Here is a 22797-nt window from a genome sequence, read left to right as displayed (position 1 = left end):
TTCCCATTTCAATTAAAGTACATCAGATTGCGGCTACAAGCATAGCCAGCTTCAAGAGGGGGTTAGATAAAAATATGGAGCAGAGGTCCATCAGTGGCTATTAGCCACAGCGTGTGTGTGTGTATATATATAATAAATTATTGGCCACTGTGTGACACAGAGTGTTGGACTGGATGGGCTGTTGGCCTGATCCAACATGGCTTCTCTTATGTTCTTATGCACTTAGTCCTAAAACAGAAGGATATGTTTTTCCTAATTTTTTCAGCTCAAGCGGTAGCAACGTTGGTGCTCAGAAGGGATTTTAGGTACAGTTCCCGACAGGGGAAGAGAGTAGCTGTCCTGGCTATAAACCCCAGCTGTCCGTCACACAGATAGTGACTCTTTGTTGGCCCTAGGGCTGAATATGGTACATGTGGAGTGCCGTAGTAACACTTGTGTCACACTTTTGATCTCCGTTGCTTGCCTGGATCTGATTTGTAGCCACAAGTTATTGAATTCTGAGGGAGTCCCCTCTGAACTCCTCCCGTGGCTGGTGCTGTGGAGGCTTTCCTGTAATAATCTAAGCTTGTCTTTCTTACAGCTGTTTGTGTCTTGCCCTGGTGACAAACTGTGATGTTTAAAAAAAAACCCTTCAAAACAAAACAAGAGAGGCATTTTGTTATGAGAGGGTATGTAAAAGCCGATGAAGAGAATCTCATTACTTTCTTGACCTCATGTTTTTGTTAACTTTCAAGGGCTCTTTCACTCGAGGGATCAAATATCTGTAACTGTGCTCAGTAGTCCCTAAAAGATAATATCACGTTCTGTGTCTCCAAAGAGCTGTGCCAGTTTATTTCAGTTACTGCTAACTAAAAGCGATGGTGGCTGATTCTTTCGACATGAAAGGACAGGCTTTTGTTCTGACATTGCCCTAGTCTGTTTAAAGTAACAGTCCGTATGAACAGATTTTGAGTCCAGGGGCACCTTTAAGACCAACAGAAGTTTATTCAAGGGATGAATTTTCATGTGCGCACAGAGGTACAGGAGAGGTGTGCATGTACACAAAAGCTCATACATTGAATAAACTTTTGTTGGTTTTAAAGATGCCACTGGTCTCAAAATCAGACCAGCATGGCTGCCCACCTGGATCTAAGTCCATATTAATTTTGCTTCAGAACCAGGACACTGTAAACAGATTCTGAAACCAAGTTCCTGTTCTCCCTGAGTGTTAGAATCTCCTCTCTCTGATAGTACATCACTTCTTTCCCTAGCACCCCTTGAATGCCTCCCTTTGGTCAATATAGTGAGGTGGCTCTGGAAGGAGAGCTAAGCCTCGTCATGTAGTGATGTGTTTCAGAGAAGGATTGTTCTCCTCAGCAGGATCAGCGCTCCATAGGGTAGCCAAGTCCAGGCCAAGAAATTCCTGGAGATTTGGGGGATGGAGGCTGGGGAGGGTGGAATTTAGGCAGATGAAGCAGCTCAGGGAGAATGTGGTGCCTTAGAGTCCAGCCTCCACAAGTGGCCATTTACGCCAGGGAAGTTGATATCTGTCCTCAGGAGATCAGTTATAATTCTGTGAAATCTCCAGGAGGCTGGCAACCCTACCCCCGTGGCATTTTGAAAAGTAAAAATCCAGGCTCTTAAATGATGCTGTGTTCCTGTAGAGGACTCAGGGATGTGGTATCATCTAGTTTGTCCCATAGACAAGCTTCTGTTGTCTTAGGGCCAACTCCATTCTCTGGAGTATAAACAAGCCTTCTCATGAATGGTCAGGATTTATATTACAGTTTGCATCATAAGAACATAAGAGAAGCCAAGTTGGATCAGGCCAATGGCCCATCCAGTCCAACACTCTGTGTCATACAGTGGCCAATATATTTGTGTGTGTATACACACACACACACACACACACTGTGGCTTATAGCCACTGATGGAAAAAGGTAGTCCCCCATGCAAGCACCAGTTGTTTCTGACTCTGGGGTGATGTCATATCACAACGTTGTCATTGCAGACTTTTTACGGGGTGGTTTGCCATTGCCGTCCCCAATCATCTACACTTCCCCCCACCCCAGCAAGCTGGGTACTCATTTTACTGACCTCAGAAGGGTGGAAGGCTGAGTCAATCTGGAACTGGCTACCTGAAACCCAGCTTCTGCCAGGATTGAACTCAGGTCGTGAGCAGAGCTTGAACTGCAGAACTGCAGCTTTACCACTCTGCACCACGGGGCATCATGTAGGGTTTCACAAACAGGAATAACAAAAGGCAGAAGGATGAGGACTCTCATTGAAGAGAAAGCATATTTTCTACTGCCAGCACCCCTTGGCTGCTCCCTCCCTGCTCTCCAGCTGCCTTCAGTTCCACTTTCCTTCTCTGCTGGCTCCGGTTCCATTCCTTTCCCCCGAAGTCTTTTCCTCCTTTCTTCCCCACCTTATTGCAGTCACAGTCATCGCCACAATATTGGGGGCCATTTTCATTTGCTCCAACAGTTCAAAATGCTACCTGAACTTTCAGGTTTATTTTTGCAATGCCAATACCAGTCTTTCTGTTATCATTGGTTGGGTTCCCCTGTATTTGCAGAAACATATATCCTAGCTATGGCTGGCCCCATTGTACAGATGTTTTGACCCACATGGAGCATCCCTTGGCTATTAGATATAATTTTCCCTTTTCTTCTCTATGCATGAAACTGTGCAAATGTTTAAATTTGATACATAAAATTATCCCAGGGGCTGAAATTGGCAGTTTGAAATGCCTGCTTACCACCCTGACCAGAGAGGGTTACCGGGTGCTACAGTTGCCGAAAAAGTCATTCTAGCTGCTGTAATTTCACTCTTTTCATGAAGCCATTTTTAAGGCATACTAGAGCTCTATTCCATTTTGAAAGGGTAAATCTAAACTAGCATCAGTTTATAATTGCAGCAATGAAAATAATTGCAGCTCTGGATCTTCTTCCCTTGTTGTGTACATAAAGCCCTCCAGATGGTTCCTGTAGCTTGGTCCTAAGAGGACAATTGCAGGGAATAACTTGGTGTTATTGTGCCAGTAATTCAAGCAATGTTCCTGCTCAAAGGAGGATGACAGGAGTCCCAGATGTTTCCTAACACAGAGTTGCATCCTTTTGACATTTGTCTGGAGGATGGCATTTTGGCTTCCTAGATGGGTATAATAATTGGCTGGTGAGCTCTGCGGGGTTAATTTCTGGAGTGTAATGTTGGCATTAGGAGCTTCTGCACTAGCTGGACTTGTGCAAACAGGTAAACTTGATCATGGAACAGTTCATCCCCCCCCCCCCCCCAATGTCAAAATGATCACAATACAAAGTCTGCCTTTGTTAAAGCAGAACAGAACAGACTTGTTTGTTTCCTGGTGGCCCCTGCAAGCAAACTACCTCATCACTGTGACAGTCTCTCATTTTCTTTCAGACAAACGGCTTTTGGTTTTGTGTGTGTTTGTTTTTGTATCCTCCTCCTAGGGACGCGTGTGTGGCGGTGTTCAGATTGTTGTGACATCTCCAGACCAGACAGTGTTCCTTCTATTTTCAGGACCATCAACCCAACAAAACTAACTTTAGCTAGACCATATGTTACCATCCATTTGCTGCATTGCAGATCAGTGGTGAAGGGGAAAGTGTGCTCTGCTGAAATTCTTATGGCCTTTTAGCAGATGATTTGAGAGGGCAGATGATGTGCGTATGCATCTATATATTCAGGCGAAAGCCACGCTGTGGTACAGTGATGTTGCTTTTCCTGCATTCTGTGTTCAGAACACATTTTGGCCATGATGCACGTTTGTTGTCAGGAAGTGTGAAAGACAGCTTAAAAGATCAAGCTGTTTACAAATTGCTTCATTCTGCAAAATGTCTGTGCTGGTATCTGAGGTTTTATCTTTTGTCTGTCTAGGAGGTTAGAGAGGACACAATGAATTACAGTATTAACATTATGATCAGCAAAGGTGTTTTTAAAAAGAGTTACAGATGGATTGTAGCATGACATGTATGCATTTGTGGGATTAGTGAGTAGGGGGGAAACAGTGGCATTAAGGGAGAGGCTGTGGCCCAGTGGCAGAGCACCTGCTTTACATACAGAAAGTCCCAAGTTCAATACCTGGTATCTCCAGTTACAAGGACCAAGTAGTAAATGATGTGTATGATCTTTCATTCAGATCCTGGACAGCTGCTGCCAGTCAAAGTAGACAGTGTGGACCATGATAGACCCAATGGGTTGAAGTAGACAGTGTGAACCTTGGTAGACCCAACATGTTGAAGTAGACAGTGTGGACCTTGGTAGACCCAACATGTTGAAGTAGACAGTGTGGACCTTGGTAGACCCAACATGTTGAAGTAGACAGTGTGGACCCTGGTAGACCCAACATGTTGAAGTAGACAGTGTGGACCTTGGTAGACCCAACATGTTGAAGTAGACAGTGTGGACCTTGGTAGACCCAATGTGTTGATGTAGACAGTGTGGACCTTGATAGACCCAGTGGGTTGAAGTAGACAGTGTGGACCTTGATAGACATAACGGATTGAAGTCGACAGTGTGGACCGTGATAGACACAATGGGTTGACTTAGTGTAAGGCAGTGTCATGTGCTGAAGTTAAATATCAGTGAAGGAAGACAAATGGGTAACCTGATGCCATAGTCTAAGGAATCAGACTATGGCTTGGAGAAGTGATTTAAAGAGAGAAATGCCTTTTCCAAGCCTGCCAATGGGGGGTGGTAGCGGCTTTGAGAGCCACACAATATGTGTGAAAGGGCTACATGTGACTCCCAAGCCATGGTTTGGCCACCTCTAGTATAGATTATATTATAATTATAGCCTGTAAGGTCGATCACTGTCTTGCGCTATAATCAATGTAAGAAGTAAGAAACTGGATTAGCTAAAGTAACCATGTGTGCTCATTGGCAGAGCTGAGATTAGAACCATGTACTGTTTGCAGCATGTATTTTCAAATCAGTGTACACCGGTTTAGCTACCTTGTTATATTTAACTGAAATACACTTGGTTTTGCTTTGGATATGTACTACAGCCATTGCTGTGATGGTCTCATACAAAGAATGTTTCTTTTCTTTTTTTATTTTCAGAAAAGGCCTTTGTCTGCAATAATAAAGGAAGTCTGCGATGGGTAAGTTCTGCTTGTTGTGCTTTCTTTCAGTTCTCAAAATAAATAGCTCTGAAATGTTTTTCCCTCTTGTGGGTTTGTTTAAATCTCTTCCAAGAGGCTGATCATCAAATCTGCTTCATCTTTACATGTCAAAGTAAAACCTATACTGAAGCAAAGGGGCTATAATTTTTGTTCTACAGGGAACATGTAAAAAGATTTGGAATATAGTCATAGGTTTTATTATATCAGTTTTGTGTATGGAAATGAGGGAAGGCTGTGGTTCTAGTAGGACAAGGTGGCCCTTAAAGCAAATTTCTACAGCCATGAGCTATGTGGTATCACAGGGGAAACTCTTCTGAAAACCCTGGGTGTCTTGGCTTCCAGCCAGTGGCTGGGCCATTATGTATATTCTGCTGTACATAGCTTTCAGTACATATTGGCATACATTAAAAATGTGATATGTACTGTGACATGCCCCAAAATGAATCTGGTATATGATGACGGGTGGCCCCTTTTTGGGGAACATTTATTCACTGGATTTCAATGGGACTTCCATGAGTTCAGTGGTTGCTTGAATCAATAAGTCAGACTTAATGCGTGAAATGCATGTTTGCTCTGGCTCATTTTAGACCAGATGTTTGTTAAGAGCTCCACCCAAGCAGTTCATCTAGACTTCATGTGGCAACAAGTAAGAAAATGGGAGGGCCATGGGGCCCTGCTATCATCCTCTGGGCCCATTGACTATTCATTTGAACATGGTGACAACCTTCTTGGTGAGCTGCATAAATGAAAGGGGATGGGTTATACAGAACATTAAAATTTGGGGTATAGGTTTATTGTATTGTTTCTTTTAGGGTTTTTTAAAATTTAAAAGTATAGTGATGATCTATAACTGAGGAAAATACTTCGGGTTGTATATTGTCTTGGAAACTTTTCCAGTATATAGTAAAAAGTATTCTTTTAAGAAATTGTAGACACAAGGCTGTAATTCTGCTGATCTGTTACATGGTAGGTAGGTGAGGCTCTTGTAATTAGATGGAAGTGCAACAGTATCTTCATTAATACACTGGTGATCTTTGGGTTGATTTCCAGATCATAAAGTCCAGTGTCTTCCACATGGCCACTACAAAGACTTTATTTTATTTTTATTAGATGAGATGTACTCTGCAGTCCTGTGCTTGGAACTTAATTTCCAGATATATGGAATGGAATGCACCTGGGGATTAGGTCCAAGCATGGAACTCCAAGGGCAGATCTGATTAGAAGTTCTTATGGTGGCTTCGTGGGGGACCTTGCAAATGGGTTTAAGATTGACGGCTGCCCATACACAGACATTCCCGGTTGTGGAATTCATTTTGTGCAATGGCCTGCCTGTGGACATCAGGAAAGTTCTGACATTTCATAAATGAGGTCAAATAGAATTGTTCAGGTGCACATTTCTGGAAAGGGAATAAGAGGATAATGAATGTGGGGTGCTTTCCCAAGGGGAATATGACTTTGGTCTATTCCACTGTTTATTGTATATATTACCTTGCTCTTTCTGCAAGTCTACTTTGGACAATGGTTGCACTCTGGCCTTGCTTGCAGAAAAATATATCAACACTGGGACAAACAAGTTATGTGCTGCCTTCATAGACCTGAAAAGTGCATTTGATGCAATAGATAGAGCTCAATTATGGATTAAGCTAAGAAACCTGGGAATGGACCCTGTTTCTTTTGAGGAAATTTCATTCCAGTACATTTTGCCAAGTAATTCCATTTTTGTTGTATTGTTTGTGACATACCACGTCTGATACTGTTTTTGCAATTTTTCTACTTTTTGTGATCCTAGGTTTATTGTAGTGTTTCCTTGGATGACTCAAGCTATTTGCTTGCATTGTTTTACACTGTGCAATCCAAACTGAAAAAAATAAATAAATAAGGACTTCTCATTTGTTGCATGGGCCCATTCATGAGGAGTCCCCAGTCCTCTAACTAAGAAGGGGAAGGCAGGGCAAAGCTGAGTGTTAATTCTGAATTGCGGTCTTTCCTATGCATTTTACTGATGCACTTATTTGTGTATTTTAAGGTGGTCTCTTTCAAATCACGAGTATTATGCACTGCAGCATGCCGATGGTTCCAATTTCTATATCACCGAAAAGGTAGGAAATCTTTTCTTTCCCTACACAAAATGTGCTGTTTGTTTATTTTCCAAAACACTTTTCAGGCTGACAGTCCAGGTTCGGAGGTAATGTAGAGGAAAATTGCATTATTATCTTCATTTTCTCACTGCTTAGATCCAAGTGGGTAGTAATGGGCTCACTGTGCCTCATCCTAACAGTCTGAACTCTGCCTGGTTGCAGTGTGATAGTACAGTTCTGTGGCTTGATTTAGAAATGGTCTACTGGAGTGCTTTCCAGCCAAAGTCTTAATTGGGGAAGCATTGTTCCCATGCTGGCAAAAATTGTTTGCTAATTACGCACTGTGTAGCTGCAAAGGGTTTGTTTGTGAGTTTTTAAAAATGCCTTTCAGTATAGCCGTTCTCAGTGGTGACTGGAGAAAGATCTTTAGTGTACGTCACTCAGTTTAGAATAAATTTTAATGCATCAAGTGGGAAAGGTGGTTCTTTATAAATACTATAAATGCCATGCTTTGTTTACAGGCCAATATTCATGTTCCAATATTATAAAAAATATGTGAATAGTTTGGGATATTTAAATCATTTATTTATTTCGTTTATTTATACTCTGCCATTCTCCCCAGTAGGGAAACAAGGTTGGCTTACATCATTCTCCTCTCCTCCCATTTATCCTCACAACGGCCCTGCAAAGGTAGATTAGGCTGAGACTGTGACTGTGTAATTAGCTCCAGATTACCCAACAGGCTTCCATGGCAGAGTGGAGATTCAAATATGGGCCTCCCAGATTCTAGTTTGACAGTCTAACCACAACAACACATTGGAGATCCTATTATTGTCTGGCAACTCAAAATGCTATATCCAGGGTGCCCCATGAGGAAACTATTTTCCATCTGTCACAAGGATATGAGTGTTGTGCTTTCCAGGGAGATGTGATAGAGCTCTTTGAAATCTCTCCAACTATGATTGAGTGGATTGAAAATTTAGATATTAGTATTTAGGGGAGTTGCCCAATTAGTCTACATTCCCGTTGCATTCCTGAGCAGTCAGTAGGTGAGGCCTGTAGCCAGCCAGCCTTGCTTATGAGCTTCCTTGTAGCATCAGAGCAGCCATTTGTAGTCTGGGTGGACCACTGGTATGATCCAGCATCAGCAGATCCTTGCAGAATCTGACCAGTGGTCCATCTAATCCAGGATGATGTTTCACACAGTAGCCAGTCAGTTGCCCTGGAGAGCCAACTACAGGGCATAGACACCAAGGCCTTCCTCTGATGTTGTTTTCTAGCATTGTTATTCAGAGGGTTATTGTCTTTCAGCACGAAAGTTCCCTTTAGTCACTACACTATTGTCAGTAACCACTTTCATCTACCCCTTATTACTCATGACTGTTTGGGAAAGGTGGCACAATGCAGCAGTTCCTGATCAGGCTCTATTCCCAGAGTTTTCAAGTTGGGAAGGAGGCCAACTAGAGGGAGGTTCAGGCTGCTTGGGGAGAGATCGTCCCTTTCTAAAGATTGATCCATGCAGGTGATAGATTTGCGTGGTATAACTGAAATAGACTTCCCCAACTTTTTGTTCTACCGATGTTTGTGTGGGGGTGTTAGTAGTGATGGAAGCTTGTTTGCGCCCTAGGGTGCCATCCTTCAGGTGGGTGACAGGAGAAAACCCTGAGGTTCCATGATAACCAGCCTCCAAAGAAGCAATAAGACAATTATACAAATTTACAAAACAAACTTCTATAATATTCAAAACACTCTCAGACAAACCATTTTATAAACATACCCTGATTTATAGAACACCTAAAGTGAAAACAAAGGAAGAACATAGTCTTTGAAAGTCCATGATAAACATTCCCACATAGACGATAATAAGTCCTTCCACATTCAAAGGAATCCTCGGTCCAAGTGCTCCTGAGGAGACCCCGTAGTGTATCTGAATGGTTTCAATTCCAAATGTATTAAGTACACAGCATCACACAGCGATGAGGTAGTACTTCATATTCCCTCATTTCTCTAGAACAGGAGTGGCCAACGGTAGCTCTCCAGGTGTTTTTTGCCTAAAACTCCCATCAGCCCCAGCCATTGGCCATGCTGGCTGGGGCTGATGGGAGTTGTAGGCAAAAAAACACCTGGAGAGCTATCATTGGCCACCCCTGCTCTAGAAGCTTTGACCAGCTTCAACAACTTTATCAGAGCACGGCAAGATTTCAATTCTTTGCACACAGTTAAGTTACAGTTTTCCAGAAGCCTGCTGAAGCCTCTTCCCTTTCCAAATCCCACCTTCCCCAGGCTCCACCCCTAAAATCGCCAGGTATTTTCCAGCCAGGAGAAGGCAAAATATCCCCCATCTACAATAATTACCGTATTTTTTGCACAATAAGACGCACTTCCCCCCCCCCCAAAAAAAGTGGGGGGAAAGTGTGTGCGTCTTATGGAGCGAAGGTACCGGTACCTACCTTCCGGGGGGGGGGGCGATCCGCTGCCTCCGATCCCGGCGCTTCCTCCGTGCCTGCCTGGCTTCAGCTCGGACGCTTACAGCAAGCGCCAGGATCGCTCCCTCTGCCCTCCGATCCCGGCGCTTGCTGTAAGCATCAGAGCTGAAGCCGGGCAGAAAGGCACGGAGGAAGAACCCACCCCCTCCACAGCCGGCGCTCACAAAGCGCTGGGTTTGCGGAGGGGGCGGGTGCTTCCTCCATGCCTGCCTGCCTGGCTTCAGCTCTGATGCTTACAGCAAGCGCCGGGATTGGAGGGCAGAGGGAGCGATCCTGGCGCTTGCTGTAAGCGTCAGAGCTGGAGCCAGGCAGGCAGGCACAGAGGAAGCGTCGGGATCGGAGGCAGCGGATCGCCCCCCAGGAGGAAGGTGCGTCCTATCGTCCGGAGCGCCTTATGGTGCGAAAAATACAGTACACACAAAGCCTTTTTTTGTAGAAAAAGTCCAGCAGGAACTCATTTTCATATTAAGCCACACCCCCTGACACCACCATTGCTTTTTTGCACCACCATAGGGCTTTTTGGCAGGAAAACTCATTTGCCTATTAGGCCACGCCCCCTGATACCAGGCCAGCCAGAACTGCGTTCCTGTGTGTTTCTGCTCAAAAAAAACTCTGATTACACATATGAAAAACTGTCATGAAAAGTTGATAGCTCAGCCCAGAGCCCTTCTTTTTGACCTCTAAATCTGTTTTAATTGTTCAATTGTTTTATCGTTTATTTGTTGGCTGTTTTACTGCTGGTTTGATTGTTTTATTGTGTTGGAACCCACTCTGAGTCCATTATGGGAAAGGGTGGGCTATAAATTAACAGAAACAAATAAATAAAATAAATAAGCTGGACTCAGATGTAACAGAAAATCATACTTTTGACCTCTGTGTAAGTGAGCTTTGAAGGAGCTTCAGGCTACCTTGTGTCCTCTCTCCTCTCTCCTTTCTTCATGAGCAGAGAATTAATTCTGTATTTGTGGAAAATCATGGCCTACTGCTATGATCCAGATGCACAAAATATGGTTTTGTTCTTTCTCTGCAAAACCAGGACTCCAAAAAGTTTTTTGATCTTTGCCTGCACATCAGAGTTGCAAGCTAAGAGCCAACCAACCCTGTTTTGTTGAGTTGAGTGTAATGACAGGTTTTGCTGCAAACCCAGAAATAGTGCCTGCTGTTGCTAGGCATGAGGGGAGAAAGGACAGGGTCACAGGGATTGCGCAGGCAAGCGTGATGCTTCTTGAAGGCTTGCTCGGGGATTGGCAAGCCCTGCTCTGATGTTATGACTAAACAAAGTTTGAGTTCATGCAGTGGGTTGGGCTCCCCCTCCCCCCATGACAGCATATCTAAGGAGGCGAGTTTCCAACACCCTTGTCCCGTTAATGAGCAGTGGTACATTCCAGGAACAGTTTTACCATATAATCCTGGTGTTGCTGTTTTTTGTTTTTTTTGGTTGCCAAGTCACAGCTGACTTACAGTGACCAAGCAAGGTTTGCGAGGCAAGAGATGCTCAGACGGCTGTATGCCAATGCCTGCCCTCCACATCAAAACGTGGGTATTCCTTGGTGGTCTCCCTTCCAAATACTGACCAGGGCTGACCCTACTGATGAGACCCAACTAGCCTCTAACCATTTCTGGTGTCAAGTATAACTTGGAAAGGGAAGAGAACATATGAGGAAGTCGCAATGCTGCCAGCTCCTTTGCTTGATCTGTAAATTGTTGCAACCCAGTTTTTTTTGCTTTTTGTTTTAATCAGGATGTTTTTAGGAGGCAGCAGACAGGAAACTTAAATAAGTGAGACCTACACATTGCTAGCTGTTGGATAAATAAAGCATCTTTTTTTACTACTTCCTTTTTTTCTAAATGGCTGCTCAAGTAGAACTTCTGTGCAAGGGCTGCCTAGGGCTTGCCAGTTTCTGGCAAATTTTTTGCTTCGGGCTGCATTATGTAGTCTGCCACAGGAGGTGGTGGAGGCTGCAAGCATAGACAGCTTCAAGAGGGGATTGAACATATGAAGCTGCCTTATACTGAATCAAACACTTGGTCCATCAAAGTCATATTGTCTACTCAGACTGGCAGCGGCTCTCCAGGGTCTCAAGCTGAGATTTTTTACGCCGATTTTCCTGGACCCTCTTTAGTTGGAGATGCCAGGGATTGAACCTGGGACCTTCTGCTTACCAAGCAGATGCTTTACCACTGAGCCATCGTCCCTCCCCTAAATTGGATAAACATATGGAGCAGAGGTCCATCAGTGGCTATTAGCCACAGGGTATTGATGAAACTCTCTGTCTGGGGCAGTGATGCTCTGTATTCTTGGTGTTTGGGGGGGCAACAGAGGGAGGGCTTCTAGTGTCCTGGCCCTACTGATGGACCTCCTGATGGCACCTGGGTTCTCCCTAGGAGGCGGAGGACATCTTGGGTGCTTTCCCACCGTCCAATCAGGGAGGCAGGAATCAAAACTTCCTCTTCCTGTGGCTGTGGGGAACCACCCATCTTCAGTTCCTTTCCTGCCTCGACAGGGAGAGCATGTGCCTAGGATAGGTCTATCCCTTTAAGGCTTCTCTTTCAAAAAAAAAAAAAAAAAAAAAGCTCTCTTCCTCTTCTTCCTCTTGCTTCTTGTTCCCCCTCTAAAAGTCTTCTTTCAGTCCCTTCTACTGCTCAAAGCTCGTTTCCCCGCTCCACGTGGATCCTCGCTTCCTCTTTCCTTCCCCCCCCCCCGAAGAGGAGCGGCGCGCCAGTGGCTCGGGCTTCAAACTCAAGCCGCGGCGCGAAGAAGAACGACGAGATGGCGCGCAGGGCGAAGGACGCCTGCCCGAATGAGGACTCGGCTGCCTGCGCATCGCGTGGGGCCGAGAGGCCGCTTCCCGGAGCCGGCATGACCTCGGGGCTTGCCTCGGCTGCCGGCAACGTGCCCTGTAGGGGCAGAACAGCCAGGAGAGTGGAGGAAGGACGCTCCGAACGGAAGCGGCGCTGGTCATCTTCGGCAGCAGAGGAGGCCTCCTCCTCAGAACGCCGGCCTGACGACGTGGGCCATTTTGATAAGCGCAAACGGGCGCGAAAAGACGGAGACCAGCAGCACGGCAGCCTCCAGGGTCGGGGACCCTCGCATGCCAACCTCCAGGCGGGAGATTTCAACTTCCTCGAGATCCAGCCGCAGCAGGAGGCAGCGCAGACCCTTCAGCCCCAGACGGGCTTGGGTAATGTACCCATGATGGGACCCTCTTTATTTTCTGAATTCTTAGAGTCTATTAGACAGACGGTAGGGGCTGCAGTTGAAGCAGCCTCTCTCAGGAGGCCAAGGCCCTCTAGTCCATCCCTTCACTCCAGATCACCCTCGCCCAAGAGACCTAGGGAACGGGGTCCCCGCTCTAGGACCACCAGAGGCTACCTAGTCAGTGACTCCCTGGAGGGCGAGAGATCCCAGTATGGGGATCAGTCAGAGGAATCAGAAGAGGGAGAAAGGGAGGAGGGCGAATTCCTTTCGGATGAGGAGATAGAGAGTACGTCTGTACCTGAACCCTCCTCACGCTTTTTCAGGGCAGAGGAGTTCCAATCCTTCTTGCCCAAGGTACTGGCTGCACTGGACCTCCAAACATCCCCAGAGGACCAGGAGGATTCCAACCCTCTGGCTAGCTCCAAGAGCAAACCCAAGGGGAACTCAGAGTTCTTCCCTAGATACCGGACCTCCGACAAGGCCTTCCCCCTCCCAGAGTTCTTTGAACGCCAGCTAAGAGCTGAATGGGCAAAACCAAGCACCAGCAGACAGGTCCCCAACTCTATTAAAAAGTTATATGAGCTGACTGCACCCGCTAACGACATGCTGCAGGTCCCCCTAGTGGACGCACCGGTGGCAGCCCTACAATCCCATGGTCTGCTAGCAGAAGATGGTCAAGGGTCGATTAGGGACAACTGGGACAGAAAAATTGATCTGGCCCTAAAAAGGAGCCACGAGGCCACGGCCCTAGCCATCAAGGCTGCTACTGCCAACTCTATAGTCTCTAGGGCGGCGATAGTGTGGATCAGACGTCTGTCACAGCTCCTTCCAGATGCGGACAGAAGGACCCTGGAGGGCACCAGCAGACTCATGCGGGCGGTTGAGTTCACAGCGGACTCATCCCTGGATGCCCTTACCTTCTCTGCCAGGGCAATGGCAGCCAACACGGTAGCTAGAAGGGGTCTTTGGCTTAGAGCCTGGCCAGCTGATGCCCACTCCAAGTCGATCGTCTCAGGCTACCCCTTTCAGGGTGAGAAGTTATTCGGCGACACACTGGAGAAGATCCTCGTGGAGACGCGAGATAAGAAGAAGGCCATGCCCAAGTTTCTGAGACGTACCGACAGGCGAGGCTTTAGTTCTAATTCCTTTCGGGCCTCCCCCAACTTCTCCAAGCCCAAGCAAGAGTACAAGAAACAGTCCTGGAACCAGGCCAAGCAGAGTTCCCATAAGAACTTCTCCAACTCCCGATTTCAGAGGAACCAGCCCGATAGGCCGGGCAAGTTCCAGAAGGCCCCCAATCCTAACAAGGCATGACTGGGATCACATCCCAGTAGGGGGCCGCCTGCTTCACTTTCATCAAGCTTGGGTCAATTCACAGGCGGACTCCTGGTCTCTAGAGATTGTCTCCCGGGGCTACCCAATAGAGTTCAGGCGTATACCCCCAGATCGCTTCATTATCTCCCCCCTCCGCTCGAGCCCAGAGCGGAGGAACATTACACTCAAGGCAATACACCACCTGCTGAATATAGCGGCAATAGAACAAGTCCCTCCGAAGCAGAAATATCAAGGTGTCTATTCCATCTTCTTCACAGTTCCCAAGAGGAACGGGGACTGGAGGGCAATTTTGGACCTAAAATTCCTGAACAGGAACATCAAACTACGACACTTCAGAATGGAGTCCATCAAGTCTATAACAGAGGCCCTGAACCACAGGGATTACATGTCATCACTGGATCTGACAGAGGCCTACCTGCATATCCCGATTCTACCCTCACACCGCAAGTTCCTGCGTTTCTGCGTAAATGGCTCTCACTACCAGTTCAGAGCTCTACCCTTCGGGCTTGCAACAGCCCCACGGGTGTTCACCAAGGTGCTGGCGAACCTGATTGCACACCTCAGACAGAGGGGCATACACGTGCATCCGTACCTCGACGACCTGTTGCTGAGATCATCGTCAAGGGAGAAAGCAGAACAGGACTTACGGAGCACAGTCAGCTGCCTCCAAAGACACGGCTTCCTGATCAATACAGCCAAGAGTCACCTTCGACCGACTCAGAGACTAGAGCACCTGGGCATGATAGTGGACACAAACCTCAAAGCCATCTTTCTCCCAGAGGACAAGATCTTAAAGACAGTGACGTTGGCACAACAGGTGATCCAGGCGTCATCATCGTCACTGCTGACCCTAGCAAGACTCATGGGCCTCCTCATCTCAAACCTCGAGGCTCTACAGTGGGGTCGGCACCACACCAGACAACTCCAGATGTTCCTTCGCCCCCACCAACTACACATCATGGAGAGACGCTCCATATCCCTTTCACTGCCCCCGGCGGTGAAGGAGAGCCTCAGGTGGTGGACCAAGGCCAGCAACTTACGCCAGGGGAGAGTCTTCCTCATAGAAGGGGAGCTGCAACTGTTCTCGGACGCCAGCCTCTCCGGTTGGGGGGCAACCCTCAACGAGATCCCAACACAGGGCCAGTGGTCGACCAGGGAATCGAACCTCCCAATCAACCTACTAGAGCTTCGGGCAGTTCGCCTAGCCCTCCTACACTTCCAGGACCAAGTCTCAGGCCAACACGTCCTAGTGCGAACGGACAACATAGCAGCAAAGGCCTACTTAAACAATCAAGGGGGGTCCAGGTCCAGCTCCCTCTACAGGGAGGCCGGAAAACTGTTCGGCTGGGCAGAACTTCATCTGAAGTCAATAAGAGCAGAACACATCAAGGGGGCGCACAATGTGCAGGCGGACTGGCTCAGCCGAGAGAGCATCCAGGCAGGGGAGTGGTCCCTCAACAGGAATATATTCCTACAGATAGTGGATCACTTCGGCCCGCCAACCCTGGACCTCTTCGCATCTCCACAGAATCACCAGCTGCCCCGGTTCTTCACAAGGTACTTTCACAGTCAGGCGGAGGCCACAGACGCCCTAACATCCCCGTGGCCTCAAGGTCTCCTGTACGCCTTCCCGCCAATCCCGGTCATCCCAAAAGTTCTCAGAAGGATCAGGTCGCTGGGGGCAGAGGTCATCTTAGTTGCGCCCTGGTGGCCTCGGCGTCCCTGGTTCTCTTCAATCCAGCAGATGTCAGCGGAGAAACCCCTCCACCTTCCAACCGGGCCGGACATGCTGCTGCAGGGACCAGTGTGGCACCCCCCCCCAGAATGGCTGAGATTGACCGCGTGGAGGTTGAGAGGAGATCGCTACTAGACCTAGGGTACACCAGCGAAGTGACGAATACCATCTTAGCATCCAGAAAGGAATCCACGACGCGGATCTACAACATGTCTTGGAAAGCCTTCCACAGGTGGTGCCGGAGAAAGAGTGTGGATCCATTGCACCCTACTGTTCCCAGGGTGCTACAATTCCTTCAGGATGGACTACAGTCCGGCCTGAAACCAGCCACCCTCAAACGCCAGATCGCGGCACTGTCGTCAGTACTTCAGCAGGTGGATGGTGTATCCCTGTCGTCTCACCCTCACATCCGACGGTTCCTTAGAGGGGCTTCCTTAAGCTCCCCACCGCAGACCCATCGGTTCCCGACCTGGAGGCTGAACCCAGTGCTGACCGCCCTAACAGGTCCACCCTTCGAACCGCTCATGCAAGTGTCCTTAAAGATGCTTCGCATGAAGACGATTTTCCTGGTGGCAATAACATCGGCCAGAAGGGTCTCCGAGTTAGGAGCTCTGTCTGCTAGGAAAGAGCTATGCGTGTTCCACAAGGACAAAGTCGTACTCTACCCGGATCCTACCTTCCAACCAAAGGTGTCATCCAGATTCCACCGAAATCAAGAGATCAACCTACCATCCTTTTGTCCGGATCCCAGACACCCCAAGGAACGAACCTGGCACACCCTGGACGTGCGCAGGGCGATCAAAGTCTACCTGTTTAGAACAGAGTCGCTACGTAAGTCAGACTCTATGTTCATCAATATCTCTGCACCCAGAATGGGGCAGAAGATGTCCAAGTCGGCCATTAGTTATGCCATTAAGCAGTGCATAGCGGAGGCCTACAAGGCCTTGCACCTCGAGGTTCCGCCTGGGATCACAGCACACTCGACCAGAAGCGCAGCCGCTAACGCAGCCTTCAGCAGGAACGCCTCAGTCGAGGAAGTGTGTAAGGCAGCTACGTGGTCGTCAATCTCCACCTTCGTTCGACACTACAAGCTGAACTCTTACGCGTCGGCGGATGCGGCCTTCGGTAGACGAATCTTACAGCATGTACTGCCTGAGTAGGGCGATCCCTCCCTAAGTAACCTACTGCTCTAGGAGCACCCAAGATGTCCTCCGCCTCCTAGGGAGAACGACCCTTGGCACTTACCGTGAGGGGTCCTTCTCCTAGGAGGAAAGGAGGACATCTTGCCCTCCCATCTATCGCCCTACCTTGGGCAGCTGAATTCTCCACTGTGTCTAACTACATCTCTACCAACATTTGATGGCCTTCGGGCCCGTTTCCTACTTTTCCTATCTATAAAGTTTATACTTTCGTCGATCGCCCGTCTCATTCATGGGCACCGACAGACTAATAGTTGTTGTTGTTTCACTTGTTAGAAGTTTTTTATTTTTATAGATACAGTTAACGTTATACTGCTGCTCGGAGTCACCCGAACTGAAGATGGGTGGTTCCCCACAGCCACAGGAAGAGGAAGTTTTGATTCCTGCCTCCCTGATTGGACGGTGGGAAAGCACCCAAGATGTCCTCCTTTCCTCCTAGGAGAAGGACCCCTCACGGTAAGTGCCAAGGGTCGTTTTTTTGGCCACTGTGTGCCATAGAGTGTTGGACTGGATGGGCCATTGGCCTGATCCAACAAGGCTTCTCATGTTTGTATGTAGGGCTGAACTATGGCGCAACCTGCATGGCTGCCTACCTGCCAAGGGAGAAGGCACAGGACAGGGGTCTGTTCAGAAGTCCCAGGCTCCAGTCCACAACATCTCCAGTCAAATGGTTCTCCTGGTACCAGTGCCTGAGACTTTGGGGAGCTATTGCTATTTGTTTGGATTTAATTTGGGGGGAGGGACAGTGTAGCAATAGCAAATGGTGACCGGGTGACCATATAAACTTAGTTTGTTATTACTGTTAGGCCTTTGCATATGTCAAAACATCTTGTCGTATGCTAATTTGCTGTTCACCTATGGAGAGGCATCTGCCTATATATGTGAACTGTTAGCTTCCATTTCAACGTATCTGAGGAAGTATGTGTGCCCATGAAAGCTCATACCTTGGTTTTAAAGGTTCCACTTGCTTCAGACTAATGTGGCTGCCCACTTGGATCCATATTCATGCCTTGTACAACTCCTGTGTTTTCACCAGTCTCTTACATATGTTAATCTTCTGCCTTGTGCACATTTGCAGCAGTGACTAACAAGGAATTAGACACGTTTTGAGAAGATAGTTCTTTCAGTGGTTGTCTGTCCTCATAGCTAGAATGGAGCCTCCATGTTCACAAGTAGCCTACCTGTGATTATTGGGTGCTGTGAGCAAACAGGTGTGTGTGTGCGACTTTATCCTTTGACACCTGTTTGCATGCTTGCTTTCCTTTAATCCTGTCCATCCTTCCTAAGGGCTCAGGATGGGTATACATGATCTATGACTCTTTCATTCCCCTGCTGTTTCTTCTTTACAGGACTTGCAGGGAGCTTCCCATGGGGGGATTTGTCATAGCCACCCTTAGAAACAAGAATGCTACAGTGGGATGGCCTTTGTTCCAACAAGAGGTTTTTTCCCCTGTTTTCTCTCTCTCTCTTTTTTTAAATAAAAGCTGAAATCCATGCCATTTTTATTTGTGAATATTGTGCACAGCTCCCTCCAAATTTAGAATGTTACAGAATTTAAAATCCCAACTCAGTAAACAGGTTTTAAAAGGATTGTGTGGAAATATAGATGGTGTTGGATCCTACAGACTTGCAAATCCGGAAGAATCCTTTCCTTAATATGAAAGGCTGTTCCTGCTGCTGTTGGAGCCCCTTGCCTTGGGGGAAAGCTCTAGGGTGAAAGGGGAAAGTGCTGCTGCTGGCGGGACAGGTCTGTGGGATTTCAGCCCTGTAATGTACTGAGTTCTGAGACGTTTAGAAGGCAATGTGCTTTATTGGCAAGTACATCACAAAGACAACATGGCGGGGCCGAGTCCCCGATTATATACATCTCCCGGAACAACCCCCTTACCTGGCCAGGTCCAACCCTGGCCAGTTAAACTTTCCACCACAGATGGAGCGGAGTGCATTTTCGTCCTTACGTCCAGCGACCTGTGGTTTCCCACTGGTCACCTCTGCGCATGCAGACAGTAAGTACCTGTCAAGCCAAGCTAAAGAAAGCTGCAGTTGCTAGGAGGGAGTAGGAGGGCATCTGGGGGAGGGGCTTGGGTGAGTCTGCTAGGAGGCTGTAGGCCGTGCACTTCAGACCTTGGGGTTAGTCCCAGTGGGCCGAGGGCAAGGTAAGGGGAGGGATGGTGGCTCAGTGGTAGAGCATCTGCTTGGTAAGCAGAAGGTCCCAGGTTCAATCCCCGGCATCTCCAACTAAAAAGGGTCCAGGCAAATAGGCATGAAAAACCTCAGCTGGGGACCCTGGAGAGCCGCTGCCAGTCTCAGTATAAAAGAGTGACTTTAGGGAGGGACAGTGGCTCAGTGGTAGAGCATCTGCTTGGTGAGCAGAAGGTCCCAGGTTCAATCCCTGGCATCTCCAACTAAAAAGGGTCCAGGCAAAGAGGCATGAAAAAACTCAGCTTGAGACCCTGGAGAGCCGCTGCCAGTCTGAGTAGACGATACTGACTTTGATGGACCAAAGGTCTGATTCAGTAGAAGGCAGATTCATATGTTCATATGTTCATGCGCGCTCGCACTGTGTTGTAAATTCAGGGACCAAATTGCAAGACACAACAAACCCATTGACTTGACTGAGACTTTGATCCAGCAGAAGTGCCTGAGGAAGCAGAGTCAACATCCAAGCCAGTCTCCCAGTGCAAGCGAGAGGTCCCTTGCATCATTGATCTGTCAGGCTTATGGCAGCAGTTCTCAGGATGGTTCACAAGCATCCACATCCACTCCCCACTGGCTGTGAGTGGTGACTTGGTGCAGACACTCCGTTCCTTCTTCCTGCAGGTCATCCATTAATGAGGGAGAAGGCAAATTGTAAGGGGGAGGGTTGCTGTGAGCGACCATCTCTGCACTGGGGTGTATGTGAACAAATGGCATTTCTTTTCTTTGTGCCTGGAATGAGATAATAAGAAAGGCTGCCTCGTCAGGTTCAATTGTATCTGTACACAAACCTCCATTCAATTCAGATTCGATTGCATGAGTAGTATTCAAGTCTTTCCTTTGGGCAGAAGTCATCAGCATGATTCATAACTCCGTTTAATGCAAAAACATGCTCCAAATTATTGGTTCTGGAATTTAAACAGACAAACTTTGAGGTGGCCATTCATCGGAATCTGCATTATACCATGCCAAGGTGCCTCCCCTCCCCAAACATGACTCTCCCCAGACTCTGCCACCAATCTCCTGGAATTTCCCAACCCAGAGCCAGCAGCCATGCCTGCAGCACCCCCTTGCAGGACAAAAGGAGATGATGTTTTCTAGGCTTTAGTATCTTTGCACTCAGGCTCTTGTCTCTTACTCCAGGGCCGTCTGCTGAGTTGCTAAACTAACCCATGAATTTTTCACATGCTATTTTGACTGGCAAAGAAAGCTAGATGCCGTTTGTCATTCATTGACTGCCCATTATTGGCATTTTTTCCTATCGAGAAATTAATTGTGGTGCACGTTTATAAAAGTTTTTATACTTTGTGCAAAATAGGAACAGTGAATGCAGTGTTCTAATTGATAGTACTGAACATGGCTCCCCTCCCCCCCCCCCCAAAAAAAAGAGCACAACCAGCAACTGAAGTTCTCACTTTGAAGAACAGCAGACTTCCATGAAAATTCCTAGGAATTAAAATGCAAACCAGTTAATTGAGGATGGAGGATTCACTAGGGTATTCTCTGTGTTGTGATTGAGCTTTGTGGGTAAGAAGACATATGCAAATTTGGGCAAATTAAAGCAAATTTTTATAACAAACCCTGCACTTCAGGACCTGGTGTGCTAATTTAGTTAGTGCCAAAATATGCAGAAATAAAATGTTAATGATATATCTTAAATGCTAACTGTTAGCAGTGAGATATTGTAGTATGCTTAGTGTACAGCTTTGTACGATATCTTTAACCTTCTTTCACCAAGGCAGTCAGATCTGTGATAAATCCTCATTTTAGTTTAATAATCTTTCATGGCTTGTCTAGAGAAGAATTCATTGTTAACATTTGTATTCCTTAGAAGACTGCTTTTAAGGGCTAGTTCATACATGGATGCATGCAGTGTGCCTTCTAAGCTGTGGTGTCTTGTGAGCAAAAATTCTGCTTCATGAGCTACTGGCATTAAAGTTGTGAGTGAGAGATTTGGCTGCTACATAAATTAGTTTGTTCTGGGGCCGCTTTTCCTGAGCTAACACAAAAATGTGTGAGCCGGAGGCTAAAAAACTGTGAGCCAGCTCACAGTAACTCAGCTTAGAGGGAACACTGGATGCATGTGTATCTATCCAATTTTTATCCTTTTTTAAATAGCTCTCCCTGCCTCCCTTTTTATCCTCACAGCAACCCTATTAATCAGGCTGAAGGAAAGCGAAGTGACTAGCCCAAAATTGTCCAGTAAGTTCTTTGCTGATTAGAGATTTGAGCCTTCCAAGCTGTAGTCCAGGTATCGCCAAATGGTTTGAGCCTTTGGGATGCTGCCACAGGGTGGTCGGCACAACCACAATATGGCTGCCACAGCAGATGGAGCCACAAAAACAGAATATGTTGAAGTGCAAGGGAAAATGAGAGAATAAATTTTAAAAATACACTGGGAAAGAGGAGTGAGAGAGAATAAAATCAACACTGTAATGGCAGCAGTCACTGAAACAATCTGAAGAAGTGAGCAGCGACTCACAAAAGCTTATACATTGACACAAATTTTGTTAGTCTTTAAGGTGTTGCTGGAATCTTACTCTTTTACACTGCTACAGACAGACTATCCATCTTGATTTATCTCCAGTGCAACAATGTTGTTTTAGTCTTCCCAGCCAATGGATTCTCCAGTGGCCAATCAGAAGTCTTGTTGGGCAAGTGCTCAGCTTGGCTCCACCCACTTCCCGTGTGCCAGGAAAGGTGTCAGTGGGTGCTATGGCATTCATGGGTACTACATTGGCGATCCCTGTTGTAGTCTGTCACTAATGACTACACTGTATTAACACTGGTTATGTTTATCACTTAATGCTTTGTGGTTCAGTATATGAACTTCCTCAGTTGCCAAGCATTTTGCTTGAGCCAATGAGGAAAGTGTTGTCTGTGGTGTCTGATGGATGGTTGTTCCAATGTGCCAGGCGCTTCTTGATGTCATCACTAAAAACTGAACATCCTCATGTGCAGGGGTGTAATTCTAGCAGGAGCTCCTTTGCATATTAGACCACACAATGCTGATGTAGCCAATCCTCCAAGAGCTTACAGGGCTCTTTTTTGTAAGCTCTTGGAGGATTGGCTACATCAGGGGTGTGTGGCCTAATATGCAAAGGAGCTCCTGCTAGAATTCCGCCCTTGATCATGTGAATACTTCTGCTGAGGACAGGATTGGGAAGCACAAATCCAAGATCTGGTAAACATGCATGTGGGGGAGATGATCACTTTGGCTTTTCTCCACCTACTCCTAGGCAGAGTTTCCCCAGAGGAGAAAGTCCTTCAGGAACTGATGTGTGCAGTCTTAATTTTTGCCAGTGCCATTGATCTGTGCCCAGGATAGAAAGAGGATCTTTGATTTAGACTCGCTGTGCTGAAAGGGGGACTTGGATAAGGTCTGTGTTGCCTGTAATGTAGCTGAGTCACCCAAATAAGGGAGAGCATGAAATGCCATCTGT

General features: G+C 47.0%; 1 protein-coding gene across 1 annotated transcript in view; it reads left to right on the top strand.

Moving 5' to 3' along the window:
* The window catches only part of LOC132577939 (engulfment and cell motility protein 1-like), a 262139-nt gene that overhangs the window by 13900 nt on the left and 225442 nt on the right, over positions 1-22797 (top strand). The window contains exons 2-3 of the mRNA XM_060247729.1: positions 5065-5105; positions 7153-7225. Coding sequence (XP_060103712.1) covers positions 5065-5105; positions 7153-7225 — 114 coding nt within the window. The remainder of the gene's footprint in view (positions 1-5064; positions 5106-7152; positions 7226-22797) is intronic.

The sequence above is a fragment of the Heteronotia binoei genome, chromosome 10 (genome assembly GCF_032191835.1).
Source record: "Heteronotia binoei isolate CCM8104 ecotype False Entrance Well chromosome 10, APGP_CSIRO_Hbin_v1, whole genome shotgun sequence".
Taxonomy (NCBI): Eukaryota; Metazoa; Chordata; class Lepidosauria; order Squamata; family Gekkonidae; genus Heteronotia; species Heteronotia binoei.
This window is presented reverse-complemented; position numbering and strand designations above follow the sequence as displayed.